The 24,788-nt window shown below is 38.7% G+C and overlaps 1 protein-coding gene across 4 annotated transcripts in view; it reads left to right on the forward strand.

Annotated features, from left to right (window-relative positions):
• The window catches only part of Camsap2 (calmodulin regulated spectrin associated protein family member 2), an 83,995-nt gene that overhangs the window by 36,245 nt on the left and 22,962 nt on the right, over positions 1 to 24,788 (forward strand). For 2 of the 4 annotated variants that reach the window (XM_057769182.1, XM_057769183.1), the window contains exons 3-9: positions 3,037 to 3,198; positions 8,836 to 8,919; positions 9,564 to 9,596; positions 12,500 to 12,641; positions 12,902 to 13,041; positions 22,245 to 22,338; positions 24,115 to 24,208. In XM_057769182.1, the coding sequence (XP_057625165.1) occupies positions 3,037 to 3,198; positions 8,836 to 8,919; positions 9,564 to 9,596; positions 12,500 to 12,641; positions 12,902 to 13,041; positions 22,245 to 22,338; positions 24,115 to 24,208 (749 nt within the window). The remainder of the gene's footprint in view (positions 1 to 3,036; positions 3,199 to 8,835; positions 8,920 to 9,563; positions 9,597 to 12,499; positions 12,642 to 12,901; positions 13,042 to 22,244; positions 22,339 to 24,114; positions 24,209 to 24,788) is intronic. The other 2 variants (XM_057769184.1, XM_057769185.1) reach the window with 1 other exon arrangement.

Consider the following 24,788-nt stretch of genomic DNA (forward strand, 5'->3'; position numbering starts at 1 on the left):
TGATTTCCTCTTAATACTGTGAAATGTTCTGGAGGAAAACAGTCAGTTCACTTCCTCAACCTCCAGCACAAAACCCACTCTTAAGTTTGTGGTAGCCAGTAGGTAGCTCATTCCTTCCCGTCTCCCTCCTCCTATAGATGTAGTATGTTAGAAGGTAACTTTCTTGCCCTCGAGAAACAAGAGTTTTGTGTGCAGATGACTGTATAGAATTCTGTAAGAGAAGCCAGTAGTTTCCATCCCTGATTGCTCTTTCGCATTATCATGGATGGTGTTAGAGACCTGTGCTCATTTTCTGCTCCATGAAGTCAGAACATAATGTAACATAACTACAGTCGGGAAGAATCTGTGCTCAGTTCAGAGGTTGGATGAGGCATCTGATTGGAAAGGGCATAAGAAGAGCTTTACAATGTAGTCCCATTCAAACCTTTGTCAGTCAGTATTAAAAGGAGAACTTAAGAACTCAAGACACAGAAGCTTGAGAAAGAATGACACACTTAAAGGCTAGTAAGGGGTGTGTGTGTCAAGATCATGATTGGGCAGACCTGACAGCTGGGGAACCTGCATTGGGGATGAAGTAGGCCCTCTGAATGAGGGTGACAGTTATGTGACTTGTTCTGTTGCGGGGCGGGGGGGCTGCAATGGGGCCAGGACTTATCCCGGATGCATAAACTGGCTTTTTAGAGCCCATTCCCTATGGTGGGATACCTTACTCAGCCTTGATACAGGGGGGAGGGGTTTGGTCCTGCCTCAACTTGGTATGCCAAACTTTGTTGACTCCTCAAGGGAGACCCTACCCCCTCTGAGGAGTGTATGCAAGGTGGGATGGGAGGAAGAGGGGGGATAGAAGAAGGGGGGATGGTGAACTGGTGTTGGTATGTAAAATGAAAATAAAATTTAATCAAAAAAAGACTAGCAGACAGTTTTGTTTTGCTGCTTTCAAAGATGTATAAGGTGAAGAAGGGATTAGTAAGGCCAGAGTGAGAGGCACAAGTCAGATAACAAAGCTTTACCTCCATAAGGAGTTTTTGTGTGGCGGTGTACCTGAGGATGCTTGAATGTCTACTCACTCCTAACAGGGAACCAACGGCAGTCTAAAGTAAAGTTACCACCAAAGTCCAACCTAATAAGCCAATGTGTTTTATTGGGGTTACTTATAGGAACAGAAATGACTGAGGTGGCTGTATTACCAAAGTGCACCCTGGCATGGGTTACAGTTCACAAAGGGGGAACCTGGAACACACCGTACAGCCCACAGGCAACTAAGCAGGTTGGAGGGTGTCCTTCTAGGCAGCTCAGCTGGTCTAAAAGAATCTGCAGCAATCCTTACAACTTAATATGGACTGGAGAACAGAACAACCTAGTAAATCTGGCTAGCTTCAGGGGCTTCCTGAAGCTGTTGAGTTATTTACTTCCCCCAGCTTCTTCTCTTCTTAGACCATCCTGTCGCTTTAGCCCCCCTTTAATTTAACATTGCGCGTCTTAAGGAGCTTCCCTCCAAGATGGAAGGTTTTAATCTCCAAGGAAACAATAGGAGTCCAAGTTTTATTGTGTAAAAAATATGGGGATTTTTTTGGTAGGAATGATAAGATGCAGTCTCTGATTTGGAAAAAATATCTATTCCCTAGTTTATAACATCTTCAGAATTCATTTTTTTTTTTTTTTTTTTTTTTTTTTTTTTGGTTTTTCGAGACAGGGTTTCTCTGTGGTTTTGGAGCCTGTCCTGGAACTAGCTCTTGTAGACCAGGCTGGTCTCGAACTCACAGAGATCCGCCTGCCTCTGCCTCCCAAGTGCAGGGATTAAAGGCGTGCGCCACCACCGCCCGGCAACATCTTCAGAATTCAAATGGATTTAATATAATGGAGAAAATAAAGAATTAGGTTGGAGAAGACTGTAGTAGACATGGTGTAAAACTTCAGAGCCATAAATAAAAGCTCCAAGATGGACAGATTTTACCAAGAAAGGCTAGGAAAACGTGTTTGCTGTCTAGACAAAAGAGGACTCTAACAAGTATATGATAAGCGCTTTACAAGTCAGTGGGAATGAAAACACCCCAAAGAAGAGACAGGTAAAAGATACTAACGGGCAGTTTCTGAAGAGGAAATGCAGATAGTTGCTAACCATATAAAAGCATGCCTGACAATAATCAGATAATTGCAGAGTCAAGTATGAGATTTTTAACCTTTCATATAGATGAAAAAATATTTTAAAAAAATGTAGAAATTGGCATGCTGATAACATTCTTGGTGGGATGTAAGACTGGCGTAACTTGCCCAGTTATCAAAGCTTATACTGTAGTTGTGGACCCAGAAGCCCCACAGGAAGTAATTATCCACTAGAGGTCAGTGTTACAGCACTAATTATGATACCAAAGCTAGTGTACAGTGTGAACAGTATAGTAACTAGTGTATGTTAATTTTTGTAAGAATGCATACCAACTGAAGGCACTGCTGGGAAGTGGAAGAGGGACCATTAATATGCTTTAGTAATATTTTGTATTTTTAGCTACCATATAACAGATTCATATATTACCAAAACAAAACAAAACCCTGAGAAAATACTGGAAGTTCTGTGCCATAGGAGTTAGATGAGAAAGAATTTGGAGGCAAGAAAATTAGTTACAAGTTTTTTGTTGTTTATTCAGAAGTGAAACTTTGTCATCTAGATTGAAGGTGTGCCAATATTAATGAAGAGCACAGAGGGATATTTTAATGTTGTACTCTGGGTTTGAAAATGAGGGAAGATCAGCAGCAGCAGCAATCCTGGAATTTGTACACTGCATTGCAAATGATACATACATGATTATCATGTGAAAAGGAAAGGAGGCTTTGAGTAAATAAAGAGCATCTTAATATAAGTCTTCAACAGTATTTGAAAAATAAACTAGTCTAGTATCAGCTTATCATAGCATGCTTTGTGCTTTCTTAACACCTGTCTGTATTCTGGCTTTACTACTGTTTTTAAGAAAATGCTAATATTTTACAATAAAGCAGTTTCTAAGTGTAATTTCGAAATTGTTTGTGCTTTTCTATTTTCAGAGTGCACATTTGGCCATGATTGATACTCTAATGATGGCTTACACTGTAGAGATGGTCAGCATAGAAAAAGTAATTGCATGTGCTCAACAGTATTCAGCTTTTTTTCAAGCTACAGATCTGCCCTATGATATTGAAGATGCTGTCATGTACTGGATAAATAAGGTAGGCTTATGCTCACCTGGAAATGATCTACTAGCAGAAAACTAAAATCTGCAATTACTCATTGCTCCTGTGTGACTTTTTGTTTTAAATCAAAATGTAAGCTAAAGTTGTGCAATTTACTTAAGACATTTTGTTTTAAAAACTATAAAGCTGAGCCAGTGGCTTATATCTGTAATCTCAGTACCTGTGAGGCTGAAGCTGGAGGATCTGATCAGGCTCAAGGCCAGACTGGGCTATAGTGAGGCCTAGTCTTAAAACGAGAGTGATGCCATGATAGAACAGATTTTATGTTTGACGGTGTCTGTAATTGTACTCATGCTTCATAATGACTCCTTAGGGTTAATCCAGCTCATACCAGATCATTGCAAAACTGAGCACTCAGAATAAGGAACCACATAGTGAGCAGTGAAATAATTTTGGATATGATTCTCATATTTCTGATTGTGAGCATCTTAGGTTTGTTTAACTGAATTGTACAAAATCATATTGATTATGGATTCACTTTCTTGGAGATTTTTTGGTTCGTGCTTTGAACATGATTAAATTTTTAATTTAATTTTCCTTGTCATTTGAGTAGTTAATTCTTGACTCACAGTCATGCATCCAGTTTTGAGACAAGATCTCACTGTATAGACCTGACTGACCTGAAACTTGTAGAGATCCTCTTGGCTCTGTCTCTGGGATTACAGGCTCGTGCCACCACATCCAGATGGACCAACTTTCATTTATAGTTGTCCTTGCAGAGGAAATTAATTTGTGGGACAGGCAGTGAACAGATATGGAAGTTATGTCTTGAGGTGTCCTTCCTTAAATGTTTGCATGAAACTTGTCATAAGCTAAATTGTGCTGGAGAGATGGCTCAGTAAATAAAGCACTTGCTGCATAAGCTTCAAGTCCGGAGTTCAGATCCCCTGAACCTACGAAAAGCTGGCAGCCCACCTGTAATCAGTGCTCGATCAGCAGGGGTGGGGATGCTGTGAGGTCATGTCCAGAAGACAGTGTTTCACACCCCCGCTCCAGCTCTTATGGCTACCCCACTTTTCATGATGTAGGGATTGTATAGATGTCCCGTTTAGAGAAGAGCACTCAACAGTCACTTATTAACTCTTTGACCAGTTATGAGTCTCTTCAATGGCTACCCACTGCAAAAAGAAGCATCTCTGGCCAAGGTTGAAAGCAGTGCCACTTTGTGGGAATAAACACGAGTATTTAGAAGGCAGTTTGACACGTGGTGGTCTTACCCACTGCTGGACTGTGTGTGCTATAATATGTTCAGCTAGGCAAGTATGCCCACTAGTACAGTAGTGGCCTGACAGTTACAGGGCTAACAAAACCACTCTCAGACTGGATTTGAGGCCTGCTCACAGAAGGGAATTTGTGCCTGATACTGTAAACTCAGTCAAAAGCCTGTGGCTATCAGCTGTTCTAAGGGAAGCTACATTATTTCAGTAAATGCTTGTGTAGAAGGAGAGAAATAACTCTAGAAAGCTGTCCTCTGATCACCACATGGAGGTCATGGCAAGTACATAGCTAACAATGTTGACCACCTTTAAAAATATTTATTAGCCATTTATATTCTTTCTTTTGAGCAATCTGTTCAGTTCATAGCCATCTCTTTCCAGTCCCCTCTGTATGACTTAATGTGAACAGATGTTGGGTTTCCTCAGAAGTTCTTCCTGTGCCTGTGGAGATAATCATGTAATTCTGTCCCTAAGTCCATATATGCATTTATAACATCAATTTACTTGTATTGAACTATCCATACATCTTTGGAATAAAGCCTACTTAATCATGGTTAATAATCTTTTTGTTTTGTTTTATTTTTGCCTTTTTGAGGCAGGATATCTGTAGTGTAGCTTTGGAGCCCGTCCTATAACTCTGTAGGTCAGGCTGGCCTGGCCTTGAACTCGAAGAGATCCACCTGCCTCTGCCTCCCAAGTGCTAGAATTAAGGGCCTGCGCCACCACTGCCTGGCAGTTAGTGATCTTTTGTTGTGTTCTTGAGCCTGGTTTGCAAATATTTGATTGGGAAGTTTTGAAGCTATATTCATCGGGGAGTTTGGTCTGTAATTTTGCTGTTGTTGCCACTTTTGGAATGTTTTGAGTGTCAGAGTAATATTAGCTTTCTAGAAAGAGTTTAGCCATGTTTCTTCCTTTTCTATTTTACGGATTAGTTTGAGAAGTTTTGGGTTTAGTTCTTCTTTGAGAGTTTGGTAATATTACCAGTGAATCCACTTGGGTCTGGACTTTTTAAAATTTTAAATCTGGGATATTTTTAATTACTGCTTCATTCTCACTGCTATTAGATCTTCTGAGAGAAGAGAGCCTCAGTTGAGAAAATGCTTCCCTAAGATCAGGCTGCAGGCAGGTCTGTGAGGCGTATTCTTAATTAGTGATTGATGTGGGAGTCCATGTGGATGGTGTCACCCCTGGGCTGTGGTCCTGTGTTCTGTAAGAAAGCAGACTAAGCCATGGGGAGCAAGCCAGCAAGCAGGACCCCTCCGTGGCCTTTGCATTAGTTCCTGCCTCTACATTCTTGCCCTGATTGAATTTCTGCCCTGACCTCTTTCCATGATGAACAGTGATGGAACGGAAGCCAAATAAGAACTTTCTCCCCCAGTTGCTTTGGTCGTGGTGGTGTTTCGTCACAGCAGTGATGCGCCTGACATTGTCCTCGATTTCTCCTCCTTGCCAGCTCTGGGAGATTACCTTTTATGGTTGTTTTGAAAATGTCTATGCCTTTAGAATGTGAAGATTTCCTTCTATACCTTAGCCCAAAAATTTGTTTCAGGATGTCACATATGTCTTGAAATTCTTATATACCTTCGTGTCCTCTTTAGGTTGTTCCAGTTCCTTTACTATGTCTTCAGGCTCAGATACTGACCTCTCCTCGATCCATTCTGTTGCTGAGATTTTCTGATTTTTTATTTGACTTAATACATTAGCATTTTTTAAACATCTGCTTATCTTTATTTTGCATATGTTTGCCTGTATGAGTTTATGTGTGGTACATGCGTGTCTAGTGCCCAAAGGGTCCAGAAGAAAATATTGAATTCTCCTGGAACTGAAATTTTAGAGGGTTGTGAGCCAGCATGTGGTTGCTGGGAACTGAACCCATGTCCTATGTGGGGGCAGTAAGTGCTCTTAACTGCCATCTCTACAGCCCCTGACCAAGACTCAGGTGGTTGAGCTTGGTTAACATCTGGTCTCTGCCTGGGCTTAGAGAAGTAAATGTTACTAGAGGAACTGACACAGGAAAGCTGGTGCAGTTTCAAGTCTATAACTGCAGGTGAGCACAGCCACACAGTTGCCAGTCCATGACGGACCCTTAGACGTCTGCTTCCCCACACTTAGAGACTGTTTCATCTTCTCTAGTCTTCATCCATTGCTAGTTTTCCCTGTTACTTTGAGCTGCAGCTAAGTTGGCTGACCTCATCTACTTAGGGGCGATCCATCAGGTTAGAATTGTTTTCTCTTCTCACTACTGAATCTGTTTGCCTTTCTGCTTCTCACTGTCTTCTTTTCCCTAGTTTATATGGAAAGCATACCCCTCCCTCAGAGGGAACACCCCAAAACCTGTTGCTCTAGAACAGTGGTTCTCCATGTAAATACCTGCAGTATAACCCCACAGGTTGAGAAGTGCTCCCTAGAAATTCCTTCACCTTTCTTCATGGTCTTGGTCCCTCTGCCTAGTTTTGAAATTTCATATGGGAACTTGTTAAACTGCAGGGTAGGTCTGTGTGGAGCAGGAGGTGCTGACGATGCTGATCTGTGATCTTCCTGCTGTTCCTTCTTAACTGGGCTGCGACTTCTCATTCTCCTTCCCAGCTGAATTGTCCTCACTGGAGCTTGTTCTTGTGTTTCTCCATCCACATACAGCCTCATTTGATTCTTTGAACACTCCCCGAAGTAATTGGTCAGCCCTCTGTCTACTGTCTCATCTTCATTCATACTCTAAAATTGCTCCTCTTGGTCAGTTTAAGGTCTCCATTCTGACAGATCCAGTGCATACATTTAAACTCAGCCATCTTTTAAAGCACAAGCTATCATGCTGAAGTGTCTTTGGAGAATCTGAGGTAGTTACTAAAGCTTTCCTTTATTTGATGGACTCTAAACACCAGACTTCCCTCCAGTGGCAGCTTCTTTGGCCTCCCAGCAGGTGTTTTTTTTTTCCCTTTGGTCTGTCGGTTCTTTTTAAAGCATATATAGTCCAAGGTGTAGCCAAAATTTTGAGACTAAATTATAGATAGACCAGTGGTTCTCAACTCTTTGGGGGTTGCATATCAGATACATTATGACTCGTAACAGTAGCAAAATTACACTTTTGTTTTTTGTTTTGTTTTTTTTAATTTATTTTTTATTGAAAATTTCTACCTCCTTCCCTCCTCCCACTTCCCTCCCCTCCCTCCACTCCCCCTCCCCCTCCCTCTGCAGTCCAAGGAGCAGTCAGGTTTCCCTACCCTATAGGAAGTCCAAGGTCCTCCCTGTTTCCCCCAGGTCCAGAAAGGTGAGCATCCAAACAGACTGGGCTCCCACAAAGCTGTCCATGCAGAAAATTACACTTTTGAAGTAGCAACAAAAACTGTTAGGTTGGGGCTCTCCACACTTGAGGAACTGTACTAAAGGGTCATAGCATTAATTGGTCTTCCTTAACTGTGATCTCATCCTTCCCAGGATGCTCTTCACATAATATCAGATTTCTCTTTGATTCTTCAAGCCAGTGAGACTATGTTTCTGCCTAAGTTCTAATCACTCTTCTCTGTGTCAGCTGTGGGGAGACCACACGACCTGTTTTAGTTCTGTCGCTATGATAAAATAACCTGGCATCATTGTGGGGCGGTCACATCAAACTCAAAATCAAGAGCATGGAGAAATAAATGAATGCTGCTTGCTTGCTTGTGTTCAACTTGCTGTCCCCACTCTTACACATTTCATTACACACACACACACACACACACACACACACACCAACCACTTTCCCACCATACCACCTCCCTGCTCCTGCCAGTGGTGCAGCAACAAGTGGGCTATATCTTCCCACATCTGTTAACTTAAGACAGTCTCCCGTAGACATGTCCTCAGGTGATCATAGGCTATGTCAAGTCAGTTAAAATGAAATGAAATGGAGTCCACTGTGTTCACTTTCTTCTGGAGTCTTTCCTTCTTTCCCCTGCCTTTGTTTATCTTTACCAGGCTTTTTACATGCATGCAATGTATGCATGCATAAATGTGTGTATTTGGTGCTGTGGATTGAACACAGGGTCTCACACATGCTGCATCATGCTCTACCATTGAGCTGTAATGTACTCCAGCCTTGCTTTTTATGTTTTGTACAGAACTTATAATTATTATCTCAGATGGGCTTTGTGTGTTGAATACGTAGTAGTACAATTCATGTTACCAGTATCCTAAGCTCTTACTAGAACTAGAACATTCCAGTTTCTAGCAAAAAGGTGCTCAACATGATTGTTAACTTATGGAGCTGATGTTAGAGTTTTAAATAAAGTTACTATTTTCTAGTTAAAAATGACATTTTATTTGTCTGTTACTTATACTTGATATTGGTCATCTAACCATGTGATTTTCTTGCTGTATTTTAATGCAGATTTACATTGATTTTTTATATATATATTTTAAGGTGAATGAACACTTGAAAGACATAATGGAACAAGAACAAAAGTCTAAAGAGCATCACACAGCTGAAGCTCCAGGAGGTCAAAAGGTACACACTGCAGTGCGGAGTGGTTATGATGGGTAGTCATACATTTTAGAGATGCGAGAACTGCTCTAGGAAATACAAAATAACCATTAGTGATTGATTTCTACTGAGATTAGAATTTAGATTTTAAAGGATAAAAAACGATATTCTGTAGAACACCCTTAGATAGCAAAAATTATTAGCCGTTAGATTCCCCGGCACTTCAGCTCCATTGCTCTTTACTTTAGGCTTCTGTTTATTGGAGTGGTTTTCCCCCTTCAGAAAGACTATTCCTTTCTTACAGTTGGTCTCCCAGTATCTAAGAATCTAACCTTACATTCTTTTTACTTTAATAATATGGATATATTTATTTATTTGTAGGTGCAATATGTGATTCTGAATCTCTGAACTAGAACTCTTTGTTGCTAAAATACCCTCAGTGTCCTAAAATATGATTCTGTTTGGGGAGAGCAAAGGAGAGGAGACGACAATGGTCTTGGTGTTAGGGATTCGTGTAGCTTTAACTGAAGTGTCAGTCATAGAACATGTGAGCACTGTGAATGGAGAGCCCACTGTCAGGAGCCCTCTGTAGCCTGCTATGGATGATTCTGATGACTTTTCCTTCACCTCCTGCTCTGTCTTTTCTCCCTCCGCTGCTTCCTCTGAAGTCTCCTTCCAAATGGTTTTGGAAACTGGTTCCAGTAAGTTTTCCTCACTACTTCACTTTTCTCTCCATAATTGTGATGGTATTGGTGGAATTGTTTATAGCTTGTGCTATCACTACCTCATACAAATTTGTTTGTCATCAAGTAGAGAGATTAGGTTTAATATACTTTCATCATATAAAATGGAAAATTAAAGCATAAACACCTTTGCTCATCACATCATTCATAAACCATTATTAGTAATGCCAATGGGTAAAACAACCCATGGGTATAAAATCTTTCTGCTATTAACAGTTTTCCTAAAAGTGAATTTGAATAATCCCATGTGTAAGTTGTCTGCGTGTTTGAATTATTTTTGGCAGAATTGTTTTCTTTATACCCTAATTGAAGATAGCACTTCACTATTTGAAAAATCAGGAGCTTATGTGTCCTCACCAGTATTGTACCTAAACTGTGAAACTCTGATTTCACCTGATGATCGATATCTCAGGATTAAGAATGGGCAGTTAAAACCAGGAAAAAAAAAAAAAAGGGAGGGAGGGAGGGAGGTAAGGAGAGAGCTGGAGAGAGAAAGAAAAAAATTCCCTATAGCTCACAGACTGTAGATAACTTATCTGGGAACTGTACAAACCTCATGTTAAAGTTCATTTGCTCAGTGGATTTTACAGGATATAGTCTTTAGTAAAATGCTTTGACCTGCTCCTCATAATTGCTAAACCATAGACATTCATTGTTAATGTGAGTGTATACACACACTCACACTCCTTATCCATAAGTGCTAATTGACAAAGGGAGTAGAATAAATGAAACCAGTTTTGCTGGTGATGCTAAGCTGGTTCAGTCCAGCTCTCCTGCTTGGAGGTCAGAGCAAAGAAGACGGGTATGGAGCAGTGCTCACTACCTGGAAAGTGAACTTACCACTGGGTGATTTTCTTTCTTCTTCTCTCTTCCCTCTCTCTTCTAAATTATTTCTCAGCAACAAAATTCAATTTTTTAGGGCCAATGTAAAAGTCAGTGATCAAAGAGTCTCAATTAGGCTATGCAAGACGCCTCACAACAGCATTCAGAAGCCAAGGCCAGAGAACTGAGATCTGTACAGTGTAAGCTGTATTGATACGCCCCCCTCCCCAAAAAGAGAACAGGAAGGGAAAGTATAATCCATATAAAAAAATTGTACATGTAAATATTATTTTCTGAATGTAGGGAAAGTTATAATGTCTGCCTTGCACTCCTCCAAATATTTCTTTTCAAGAGGAAAACATGTTCCATGATTCTTGTCAGCCGGGATTGAGGGAAAGAGAAGCAGAAATAAATATCTTTTTCTTCACTGGTGCATATGTTTTCTGGAGGATGTCATTTAAGAGAATTTAATACACCTTCATGTATTAAGTGTTTTGTTCAATAAATTTGAAATTTTCTGGTTTTAGCCTCAAGTATTTTTCACAATTATATTTTAATTTATAAATTACAGAGGTGAGAGTTAGATAGAATTGGAAGAAAATAATTTAAATTGTTCTCTTGTAAAACTGACACCTACAACTGGAGAGATGGCTCAGCAGTTAAGAGAACTTACTACTTTTGCATAGGAACCATGTTCAACTCCCTGAACCCACATGCTGGCTCACAGCCTTCTGTAACTCAAGTACCAAGGGATCTAACCATTTGCTGGCTCCCACAGAGAGCAAGCATACATATGGTGTACATATTTACATGCAGGCAGAACACCCAAATGCATAAAATAAATCTTTTTAAAATGACTTCTAAATAGTAATAGCCTATGTAATCATACATTTTGCCAATAAAAGGCTTTATGTGCCGTCAGCGAATCATAAGCATTATTTATCTTGCCTGTAATGGAGCTTCCAGCAAATGACAGCTAGCCTGCAGTGACTGCTTCTGTGTGCCCAACATCTTTTTAAATCTCCCAGTGGTACTCTGAAGTAGGTTTTACTATCCCCATTTTACAGATAAGGAAAATGAGAAATGAGAGTTTAAGTAACTTGTCCAAAGTCGCAGCTAATAAATGGCAGAACCAGGATGTAAGTGCAGGTAATTGGCTTCAGAGTTTTTCTCTTAACTTTTTACAGCAGTTTTCATTCTTAGAGGTCTGTCTTAACATTTGTATTTTTATTTTATTATTTTGATTTTAGAGGCAAGGTTTCTCAGTGTAGTCCTAGCTGTCTTAGAACTCGCTCTGTAGACCAGGCTGACCTCCAACTTACAGAGATCCGCCTGCTTCTGCCTCCCAAGTGCTGAAATTAAAGCTGTGCACCTCCACTGCCGGCACCACACTGGCCTCTGTCTTAACATTTTTATCCAGTCACATCAAGTTATTTTTAGAAATCTAAGTTTTGTTTTTCTGAGGGGAGCAGGATCCTTCCACTTGGCTCTGTTCCTGGTTCAAAGTCTGGTGCCTGTACCCTGGTGTTCAGATGATGGAGCAGAATGCTTTGGTGCTGTTTCTTGACTTCAGATCTCCTTTGTTGATAGGACTAGCTAGCTGCTCTTCTCCAGGTTTGATAGTTCTTATAATTATTTCTGCTCAAATTATTCCTTTGCTCTTCAAAAGCTATCTTTTTGTGTAGGAACTTTAGTCTTGATTAAGTCTAATATTAAATAAAATTTTAATCAGTAAATGAACAGAACTGATTTGAATGTAGTGTTCAGATCTGTTTTGTGATTGTGTAACTATTATAAACTAAATGCCATTTGATATCATTGTTAAAATGGTATATTGCATCTGATTTGAATTAGTATTGTTGCTGTAAATTTAACCTTGGTATATAGTATTATTGCCAAAAGGTGAGTAGTTGGTATTTCTTGTTTCTCCTGATTTATAGTTTCTTAATATTATTAAGAACTAAACTACAATTCTGTGGGATTTTATGTCTGCTTTCTTTGCATTGTTTAGTATTTATTTAGATCTCTTTATATTGTAGGCTCGTTACAGGAAGGAACAAACATTGCTTAAACAACTGCCTTGCATTCCATTGGTAGAAAATCTGTTGAAGGATGGTACAGACGGCTGTGCATTAGCTGCCCTTATTCATTTTTACTGCCCTGGTGTTGTCCGATTAGAGGGTAAGTGTGTTCCAGGGATATATTTCTGAACTGTGGATAGATGGCAAAAATATTTAAATCAACAGCATTTCATAACTAATGAAGGATTTTTTTAAAAAACATTTACGTATAATTCTGATAAAAAATTGAGAACTTTTTGTCTAGTGGCTATTATTTCTAAGTACATGTTTGCTAAACCGTTTTCCATAATTGTGTATTTGTACTGTCAGTAGTTATGAAGTATTCATTTTAACCCAGAGTCACCCCTTTTCTATTTGAAGATATTTGTTTGAAAGAAACCATGTCTTTGGCCGATAGCTTGTATAATCTACAGCTGATTCAGGAATTTTGCCAAGAATACTTAAACCATTGCTGCCATTTCAGTTTGGAAGATATGCTTTATGCTGCTTCATCCATAAAGGTAAATTAAATCTTTTTTTTTTTTTTTTTTTTTTGCCTTTTGATAAAGTTTAAAAATTTTGGCAACAAACTGGGGGTGTGTCTCAATGGTGCAGTAGTACCTATCATGTACAAGGGCCCAAGTTGAATCTCAAGTACTAGCAATAGAAAGGTGGGGGCAGGAAGATCAGGAGGTCATGGCCAGCTTGAACTTTGTAATGGATCTGAGGCCAGTGGAGCTATTGCAAAGCCTATCTCCAAATATAAATGAATATAAATACTTACAGATTAACTTTATCAGTAAAGAACTTGGGTTGATTTTTTTTTCCTCTTTAAAGTATCCATTGCTAGTTTCAAGTCTTTTAGATTGTGAAGGCAAACACAAAGTTATATGTAAAATTGATGTGTTGTCTTGGTGTGAACAGAGTAGATTATGAACCATTAAATGGTTTTTGATCATAGGTAAATGTTAACAGAAGGTGAGAGTCGTCATTTAAAGCTGGGTTTGAGTGTATGCCAGTAATCCTAGTGTTCAGAAACTGATGGCAAAGCATGAGTTGAGTTCATGCCTGGGGACATGATGAAACACCTGGCAAATAAACAGCAAACCAAAACAGTAATGAAGCTTCGTTTCAATGAAGAATTTTTAGAGAATCAAATGAAGCACTTTGGTGTGTGCGCGTGCGTGCATGCGTGCGTATGTGTGTGTTTGTGTTGGGATGTTTGTGAATGTGAGGTTAAGATAAGGGCTGCCACACCTAGCTTTTATGTAGATGCTGGGGATCCAGCCTTAGGTCCACTGTACCCCACTGAGCCATCTTTAGCCTCTTTGATAGATTCTTAAGTCAGATGTCAAATGCTCTTTTTGCTCAGGATTACTTTGGCTCTCCAGGATTGGTTTTTCTAGTTCTATAAAGAATGTCATTGGAACTTTGAGGATTACATTGAATCTGTAGATCACTTAAGTAATTTGGCCATTGTAACTATTAATTTTGTCGCTCCATGTGCTGCTTAAGTTTCAAAGCTTTAGGAATAAGTGATGTTATAATATGTTTAGTTTAGCTTAGAAGTAACAATTTTCTGTTGAGCCTAATCAGAATTCCAGTGCTAATCCTATTGGAAGTGCTAAGGAGCTCCTCTCGTGAATATGCTAGTGCCTTACACTTGGAACCTTTTTATTCTTTAGTGGCTCCTCTTTCCTATGTCCATTTCAGGATCTCCAAAGGGCAGAAGATAGAGCCAATGATAAAAGCATCTCCAAATGAGGCACTAATCTCAGTGACTCAAATGGTACCACACTCCCTACTCTGACACATCAAAGAGAAACCTTGATTAATCTATTCTGAAGGTTTACTTATACCATTATTTCCTTTATATTTTACTAACAACTTTTCTAGTATTTTCTATAAAATATAAATGCTACTTCTATGATATGAAATGAAAATTTTTCATATGCCTAAGATAGATACTTGTTTAAAAATTGCTATAGATTGTTTGGTAGTGTTCCTGTCCATTTTAGAGAGTAGACTAGAATATAGACTTTCTAATAATCCTGATATTTAGATCATTTTGAGCATGATCCAAATATAAAAATATTTCCTTAAATCAACTTATTTAAAATAAGTAATTGTCAACAAAAAGTCTTTGTTCACATTCTGCATTCTTTGCCTAATTGTCACAACTACAAGTTTGAATTTAGTGTGCTATCTTAAGGCTCTAAACTCCAGAGAGGTTGCTTGGTCCATGCTCGTGGGCTCCTCATTTTTACTTTAACTTTTAATAGTGAGTGTTTAGGAATGTATGGGAAATGAGCACTGTCTTTTCTCTTATAGAAATACAAATTGGGATATGGCTGCTTTAGAGGACTGTTGGACATTGCCTGGGCAAGTTCCTATACTGGATCCTAAGCACCACCAAAAAGCATTGAAGGGTCAAGCTGTATCCTAGTTGGAGCTTAGCTCCCTTACAGTCTACTTGATAGACTATTTTTTAAAGGGATAGTGGCCATCGAAGGCACATAAAGGACTACTTCTATTATTGAAAAGTTAGGAATGATGCATTTAGTAGAGGCATAAATATAAATATTTTGTAATATGATTGACCCATTTAAAGGAAGGTAGTTGAGAATTTTGTTTTTGCTGAAACAGAAAGCTCCCTAAGAGCTTTGTTAAGTGAGGGTAAAGTCCACAAGAATGTAACTACGTGCATGTGTATATACGTGTATGTGTATATGTGTGTGCATGTGTATTTTAAACCTTTGTCTTTTTTTTCTTCAGGGCTAGGGATAAAACTCAGAACCACTGATCCATTATTTCTCAAATGACTCAGTGTAATAACTATTTACATATTGTATCAACTACTAGTAAGTAATATAGGGGAGATTTTAACTATTCTATGGGGGGTAGCAAGATGGCTCAGCTGGGAAAGGCTCATACTAAGCCCGACACCCTGAGTTTGATCCCAGGACTCACATTGTGAAGGGAGAAAGCCAGGTCTCCCCATGGAAGGGTACACATAAGTTCTATGCATATACCACATAGTCTTTCGTAAGTGGCTTAAACATCCATAAGTCTTTGGTATCTATACGGGGCCTAGAACCAACTGCAGATAGATGCTGCGGGATATTTTTATATAGACTCAGAAAAGGAATCAGAAAAGGGATAAATATAAAGGTAATTTCTTTAGTGTGGTACTAGATATGGGAGAAGGTGTTAAAATTTACTAGACTTCTCCATCCTACATATTCTTTGTTGTTTACACTGCTTAAATGTGTATCTGACCTTCTTGACTAAAGGAAGTGGGAGTTGGAGATCTAGCTCAGAGCTTAAAAGCTTGTACTGCTCTTCCAGAGGACCCGAGTTCAGTTTCTGGTACCTATGTTAAGTGGTTCACAGCTGCCTCTAACTTCTCCAAAACCATTTCCTGGTTTCCACAGGCATTTGTGCTCACATACACAAACCTATGTGCAGATACATGCTACATATAGGTCAGGTGTGGCGAGGCACACCTTTATCCCCAGCACTCAGGTAGTAAAGAAGCTAATCTCAGTTACCAGCCAATCTGGTCTACATAGTAAGATTCTGTCTCACAGCAAATTGGGGAAAGATTATTTTAAATTACTCTTGTACCATTTCTGGAATGTGACAAATTTATTGTCATTTAATCATAATTTTATAATGAAATAAGCCCCAGTTTAGTTACCAGAAAAGTTATCTCTTCCTGCTCTGGCATCTTGTGGTCAGTTTTTGCCATGATTTATTAGGACAGTTCTTAACGAGGCTCTTAAATACTCCTTTTCTACCGACAGATAACTACTGCACATTTAAGGGATGTTTTTTCTAAAGGTGAAGTCAGCTCCTAGTTAACTGTACTAGCAGAGTAGAACCTAGAACCAGTACTTACAAAATTTATCCTTTGGTGTTAGGGGGTATAGTGTAAAGATTATAAAGCAAAGGTGTGAGTCATAATGATCACAAAGGATGAGGAAGGGTTTATTTCTACTTAGTATCAGAGGCTTTGATCCATGGGCAGCTTGGTTCTGTTGTTTTTGGTCTTTAGTTAGGCGGACCACCATGGTGGAGAAGGCCTAGAGGGGCTAAGCTTTCTTCGTGGTGAACAAGAGAGAGTACCTGAGCTAGCTGGTACCTTCTGGACTACCAGCCCTCCCACCACCATGGTGCTGCCACATTCTAGGTTGTTCTTCTCTGCTAGGTTAGCTGTCCCTGGAAATGTGCGCACAGACTGAGCCAGGAGAGTGCTTTACTCATCAGGCACTTACCAGCTCAGTCTTGATGACAGTGAGGTTAATGTCACACCAGAGGTGCCTTTGTCAGGGCTCGGCTGTTTTGCTGACTTACGCTTGTAATTATGGGTCAGTTTATACATTTCTTCAGTAAATATTCATTCTGTTCTAGTACACACATAGTAAAGAGCATAGGCCTGGCCTTTCTAGACCTTTAAGTGTGGCTTATGGGATGATTAACAGATAAGCAGAAGGCAAGACATCAGAAAACACTCTATATTTCCAGAGATAATAGTCATTATGAGGAAAGCAGGTTTTGTATAGTTCTACTTTTAGAAATATATTAAATACCTAGAATTGAAATTATTCTTCATGTGTATAGGCCTTATTCTTGTACAGTAGGGGCACATCTGTAATCCCACTGTTCCAGGTTCAACATTGTCTCAAATAAAAAAAAAAACTAAAAGCCTGTTGTGTGATGTTTTATTCTTTATTTACTCTTTTGGCCTTTTTGAGGGCCGCCACCCAGCTCCCAAATAAAGCACGTGCGCGCACGCACACACACACACACACACACACACACACACACTGAGTCTTATTCTCACAAACACCTGGCCTTAGCGTGGCGGGTTTCTGGCCAGCTTCTCTTAACTTATCCCGTCCTCCTTTTGTCTCTATTTGTCTCTAGGCTTTCCCTTTCTTTACCTCCTCCCTTCACTCTTACTCCGCACGGCTGCATGGCTGGCCCTAACGTTCTTTCCTCCTTTTCTTACTGCTCCTTTCCAGATCTCCTCTGTTTACTCTCTCTGCCTCCCAGCCCCGCCTATCCTTGTTCGTCCCTTGCTATTGGCCATTCAGCTCTTTATTAGACCAAGTATTTTAGATAGCAAAGAACCACAGCTTCACAGAGTTAAACAGATTAACATAAACAAAAGCAACAGATCTTTCCATCATTGAAGAAATTTTCCACAGTATAATAAAAGTAACACACCTGAAAATATTCCAACATTTCTCCTTTTTTTCCTTTCTAAACAAAATTTAACAGTTTTAACGTAGTAAGACTGTATACAATAAGAACAAGTAAATATTACATTCACAAAGCACTGAATTCCAATTTGTGTCTGATAAATTTAAAGAAAATATTCCATAATCCATCCTATCTTAGTAAATCCAAAATTTTATCCAAACTTACTTTCGATCATATCTAAGGAAAACTGCAGCTAATACTATCCATTCTTCAACTCCATCAAGGAACCAGAAGGGTATAATATTGTTTAAGTAATAGAAAAAACAGTGCATTGCAAACAACTTCCAAAAACTCTAGAAATGACAGACACCTGACTGCCTGCACAGTCACCCAAAGTTTCTTTGCAAGTCATCCATCTTCAGCCCACAGGCCCGTAGTGTCTGGCAGACTTTTTACTGGAGCAGGAAATTTGAAAGACTGTCTTGCCTATATTGGCCGTTTTCAGTCACTTTCCTCTGTCTTGCAGAATGTCTGGCAGTTTCTTCTATGAAACAGCAACCCTAAAGGACCATCCTGCCTTGTTTTGGCAAAGTTCAGTGGTCACTTTCCTGTGAGTCCTGCATGATCAGTTTATCCAACATATTGTCAAGCAGTCCAGACAAGAGCAGCTTCTTGCCCAAATGTGGCTAGCCTTGCCACATTGAAAGCAAACCCCATAAGGAGCTTCTTTGATGCCAGTAGCAGACGTGTCTTATTGTCATGAAAAGCCCTTAGTTAACAAAACATTTTAAATGCCATATTCTGTTGTTCTTTAAAAGGTTTGAAGACTATCTAAACTATGCATATCTACAAATTTGATTGTTAAAGATGACTACTGACCTGTGTTTCTTGATTATCCTAAATCATAATAGCTTTTAAAACTAGAATTTTACCCTACATTTTTAAATGAACTGCCTAGGTACAATACCTTAAACAAGAACAGAAACATATATATAATATGTTGTAACAAAAATAACCTTAAATTGTTATGCATATACAAAACTTTGAACAAGTAGAAACATATATACAGTGTGTTGTTACAAAAATGACCTTAATTCCCAGTATCATGTCTCCCTGAATGCCACCCTACATGCTGATAATAGACTAAAGCTCTGAACTGTAAGCCAGCCTCAATTAAATATTTTTCTTTATAAGAGTTGCCACAGTTATGGTGTCTATTCACAGCAATAGAAACCCTAATGAAGACACCCCTCTTCCACTATACTCCCCTGAATATCAGAAATGACAGTGACACGGGATGGTTTCCAGGGATAGAGGCAGGTGTGGTTTGAAATACCCTGTATCTATGTAATAAACTGTGCTTTCTGAAAAAAAAGACCTTAAATTTGTATTAATATACACAAGTCCTTTAAAGAAGAGTAAAAACATATGTACATATAACAAAATTGATTTTAAATGTGTATCAATGTAGCAAAATCCATACCAGTGCAAAAGATCTGAGATTAGTAGTTGTTTTTTTATCCTATATTTTCCTGAGTATAACAAACATCCATGACTGACAAAATAACCAAAAACTACCCACTCCCCCATTTCTCTTGAGAATGTGAACGTTGTGTTTTATAAACTGCTTCCTGCTAATTATGTGTGAAGACATCCCCAAGGATTCCTGAGGAAAAAAACTGAGATAATCAAGTCCTGGGAAGACCACGTATAACCTTTGTTGATAGATATCACCTGCCAAGATTCAGGGGGGCTTCCTTGATCAAACCAGATCCATATCAACCTGGAATTAATCCACAGCCTCTTGTTTCCTGTGAAAACAAAAGCAAACCCACTTCTCCAAAGCAGTGCATCTTTTTAGTTCCATTCTACAAATACATTGACTGTTTTTTTTGTTTTGTTTTGTTTTTTTCCTCTTCAAAGTTAAGGCATTCCTACAGTACCTAGGCTGGTTTATTTCCACAGTCCTCCTTTCAATTCCAGGTCTCTTAGCAGCTGTCCTTTGCTTTTCAGCAAAAAGTCAACACAATAGTACACAGACTGTATTTTCCATCTTTCGTGCCTTTTTTCTTTTACCATCTCTTTAAAGAGTTTATTTTTAAAAACTATTTTTTCTTTCTATAGCTGCTATAACCATTTTCTTTCTTTCTTAAACCTATGCACATTGTAAAACACAGTGGAACCTATTAGAAGTTTTTTCTGTCTGGACCTCTTTTACTGCGTATCTGTAATCTTTTTTTGACCAAACAAACTTTAGACTGCTAAGCTACCCTGATTTATGCATGTTTTATAGGCTGGCTCCACCCACTCATGGGTCAGGTCCTGGAAACCAAGCCTGAAGCTTGCAGCCAGGTCCGAGGCACGTGATCAGGAACTTCTAGAGCTCTTGAGCTGATGCTGATGCTTGTGCTGTGGAAGACATTTTCACTTCGTTTTTGTTCCTACTTAACAAACTGCTACTCAAGGCTCACCAGCAGGCATAGACTCTTAAAGGAGCCATGTACTTTTGTTTCCCCAGCCTTCACAGGTCATACATGGAAATAGGGACCCATGTTGGTACGCCAAAATGTTTTGTGTTGGTACGCCAAAATGTTTTGTGTTGGTTTTCTCTTTTGGCTTTTTTTTGGGGGGGGGGGGGCTGCCACCCAGCTCCTAAATAAACACATGGAGTCTTATTCTTTCTTATAATCACCCAGCCTTAGCTTAGCATGTTTCTTACCAGCTTTTTTCCTCTTTTCTCCTCCCCCTCCTCTTTCTCCTTCCTCCTCCTTCTTCCTTGTTTTCTGAGACAGGGTTTCTCTATAACTTTGGAGCTGTTCTGGAACTTGCTCTGTAGACCAGGCTGGCCTCGAACTCACAAAGATTAGCCTATCTCTGCCTCCTGAGTGCTGGGATTAAAGGTGCGCACAACCACCACCCTGCTTGCCAGCTTTTCTTAAATTATCCCATTACCTTTTGCCTCTGGACCTTTTGCTCTTCTGTATATCTTTCTTTCATTCTTACTCCGTGAATGGCTAGGTGGCTGACCTCTAGCGCCCTCTCTTCTTGTTCCTCTTACCCATAGTTCTCCTTCTATTTAAACTCTCTGCTTGCCAGCCCCACTTATTCTTGTTCCTGTCTCGCTATTGGCAATTTTGCTCTTTACTAGGACCATCAGGTGGTTTTAGACAGGCAAACAATCACAGCTTCACAGAGTTAAACTAATGCAGCATAAACAAAAGCAGCACATCTTTACATCATTAAGGAAATGTTCCACAGCATAAACAAAAGTAACACACCTCAAAACAGTATCCCCCAACAAAACCCAAACCATATATATGTATGTATATAAGTAAGTTACTTATTATGTGTATAGTGTAACATGGTGGCCTGCTTGTTAGGGTTTCTGTCCTGCCCAGTTCCCACAGCTGGTAAGCCCCAAAGAATCACACAGATGGTCTACATAAGTTATAAAACTGATTGGCCCATTAGCTCAGGCTTCTTATTAACTCTTGTAACTTATTCTTATCTATGTTAGCCACATGGCTTCGGTACCTTTTTTGGTCACATCTTGCTTCTTCCATGGTCTGTGAAGGACTGGAGAAAGAGCTTCCTTCTTCCCAGAATACTCCTGTTCTCCTTGCCCCGCCTCTACTTCCTGTCTGGTTGTCCCGCCTCTACTTTCTGCCTGGCTACTGACCAATCAGCATTTATTTAAAACATAATTGACAGAATACAGAATTGTCCCATACCAGTGTAGTCTTATAGAAGTAGGCTTTTGAGAACTCCTTTAAGCCATTTAAAGAATTATTTGTGTTTTCAAGTATAAATAAAATATTGCTATTCTTAATGTTTTAAAAATTAGAAGGGCTGCCGGGCTTTGGTGGCGCATGCCTTTAATCCCAGCACTCGGGAGGCAGAGGCAGGTGGATCTCTGTGAGTTCGAGACCAGGCTGGTCTACCAGAGCTAGTTCCAGGACAGGCTCCAAAACCACAGAGAAACCCTGTCTCGAAAAACCAAAAAAAAAAAAAAAAAAAAAAAAAAGAAGGGTGCATTAAATGATAAAAACAATATTTTTATCCATTTCTAGATTATTTTAGTCATAATAATCTATAGAGTTTGATATTACTCAGCATGTGGATTACTATTGAATTTAGCGTTATCAAATGTGGATACAATATTTAAATGACATTTAATTACTTTTCAAAAAATTTCTTACATTTTTTAATGGCAAAAACTCAATGCTATTTGTTTGTATTTGCACTGGAAGAAAAGGACATTTGTTGTCTCAGAGTTCTGCATAGCTAGAGATAGTGATGCCTGGGAGATTTGCTATAAAACAAAGTATCAGAGATCTGAATGTGTGTGTTTACGTTGCTAAACTTTTTACTCCAGGCTTAATAAAGCATAGTGAATATTTTTAATAGTGAATGAGTAGAATTCAAATCCGTGTTTGAGAAAATAAAGCATATTTGTTTATCACTTGGACTGGTTTTACCTAGGGCTTCTTTTAATTTTCCTAACTCTTTTATATAGAGTAATTATTTGGTGTTCATGGCGGAACTCTTCTGGTGGTTTGAAGTTGTGAAGCCATCATTTGTGCAGCCACGTGTTGTTCGTCCACAAGGAGGTAATCAGTCTTTGTTATTTTTAATGTAGAAAATATACTTCTCATCTGGTTATTCTTTTAGATAGAAACTTATTATTTTAGATTCCAGCTATTATCCTTGGTTAGAGTCTAAATGTTTTAATAGTTAATGTACCAAATTATCTGCAAGAAACAAAAAAAAAAACGGTTCCTGCATTTGACATCTTATGGCATGGAACTTATAGTGTAAACTGGGTGCTGTATATCTTTCGTTCCTATTCATAGTTTCTATTTCCTATTAGATTCTTTGTTTTTGATATCATGTTACCCGAACTCGAGTCACATTAGGACTTGACCTTTTCAACAACTTTATTCTGTTAAATCATGAAACACTTTATGGATCTATTTTTTAAACTGACAGCCTTTGTTATTACAGGACAATTATGATAAAATGAACAAGAAATAAGAGGGCTGTTATAAAGGTCCCTAGGAATAAAGACTTTGAGTTACTGGCAAAGGCTGGGAACACAACTTGATGGTGGGGTACTTGCCTAGCCTGCATATAGCCTTGGGTTCAAGCTTCTTTACTGGCAGAAAACTAATAATAATAATAATAATAATAAAATAAAAAAAGAATTTTTGTTTTGTTTCTATAGCAAATGTAAAACTGTAAAACTGACTGTCTCAAACACATATTCCTACATTTCTTCTAAGCTTAGAACTTCCAGGAAAAATAGGGGGCCAGTTCTTCCTGCTACAGTGCCTACTGCGCCCTGTACAAAATGTGATTATTCTGCTTCCGAGCTACTTAGCAGCTTTCCTTGGTTTACATTTCCTTTTTCTAATCACTGTAGTTAAGTTCAAACTTCCCAGGGATAAAAAGGAGGACGAAAAGATTAGGAACTAAGAGGAGGGCAGGCTATAATAGCAAAAGAAAGGCATATCATTCTAGTGGGTATAATCTTACTTTATAAAGTGTGCTGATCTCAGGCAAGATTCTGCACTATGAGATAATTTGTGTTTGATTTCTCCTGATATCTCAAAACCACTTAAAGCAGATTCTCCATACCGAGCAGTAGCTAATGAAGAGTACCTGGAAAGGAGTTGAGATCCGTAAGGCCATTCATAAAGTCACTTATCTTTAATAATTGTCGTAACCAATATTTATACAGTACTTTTGCAATTAGTGTGACTTTTTACTTGCAGTTTTTGCAGTTTCATCTGTGAAGCCCAGCACTTAACAGTAATAAAGCTTTTGCACTAAACATCAGTCAAAATCAAGTTGCTTTCTTCTAGAATTACTTACAAGTATGTAAGCAAGACATAGTGGTTCTTTTTTTTTTTTCCAGTGAAGAGATCTGATCGTTTTTAATTAACTATCAAATTACCAGCTATTTCATAAAAACCAAAACCGAAACTGATCTGGTATGTCTAAAATTTTATGAAAACTTTCACAAGATTAAGCACTCAGGTTATCCTTTTTTAAATACCTGTGTTTATTTTATGATGCCCCCCCATTAACCTTAAGTGGATTATTAAAAGTCTATCAAGAAATTCTTTTGACCTTTTGGAAATTACTTAAGGGTACATTTCTGTTAGAAGGAGTTATTTAAAGAGAACCAGGGCAGTTCTGGGGTCCTAGGTTTGATCAGTAGAACACACTGGCAGGGGAGGGTGTGTATGAGAGAGCCATGATTACTTTATAAGTAATGAGGGAGATAGAAAGTAAAATTTAAATGATTACTGTGGCTGAGAATGTTTAACATAGTGTTAGAAATAATTTGAGCACACAATTTGAAGCTGTGTTGTTCATTCTAGCTGAACCTGCGAAAGATGTGCCATCAGTGCCTGTCTTGAATGCTGCCAAAAGAAATGTCATGGATAGTTCATCTAGTTCCGACTTTACCTCAAGGTAGACTCCACTGTGATGTTACCATGTCCATGTTAATTACTATGAAATCAAATCATATTTTGACATGTAAGAGGGTTTTTTAATTTTGTAGTTGGATTTATAAATTAAGTTGCAATAGCTTATGCTACTAAGGCCTATTTTAGTTTAAAAGTAATTGAAATTTATATTGAAATGATTGTTTCATAAATGGGTTTTTAATGAACCACACTGGAAAATGGGAGAAAATGTTCTAAGTTCCAAATAAGAAACCTAAAATTAAATTTTTGCTGCATTATTCCAATAATTGAGATTTATGTAATAGTATAACTGGAAAAGAAATCTGGTAGGTGACTCTTAGGCCTCAGAGAACTTTTAAAATTATATGTGAATATTTACGTTTTCACTGCATTTATCTATGTGTGAGCACATGTGGCGATCAGATGCCGTTAGTAGGGGTCATTTTGCTCCTTCTGAGACAGCTTCTTTCTGGGAGCAAACTAGGTTGTCAGCCTTGAGAACAAACGCCTTTACCTTCTGAGCTCTCTTGCTTGCCCTGGATTTTTTAATTTACTATTATTTAAAAAAAAAAAAATCTTTGAAA

The sequence above is a fragment of the Chionomys nivalis genome, chromosome 5, assembly GCF_950005125.1.
Source record: "Chionomys nivalis chromosome 5, mChiNiv1.1, whole genome shotgun sequence".
Classification (NCBI taxonomy): Eukaryota; Metazoa; Chordata; class Mammalia; order Rodentia; family Cricetidae; genus Chionomys; species Chionomys nivalis.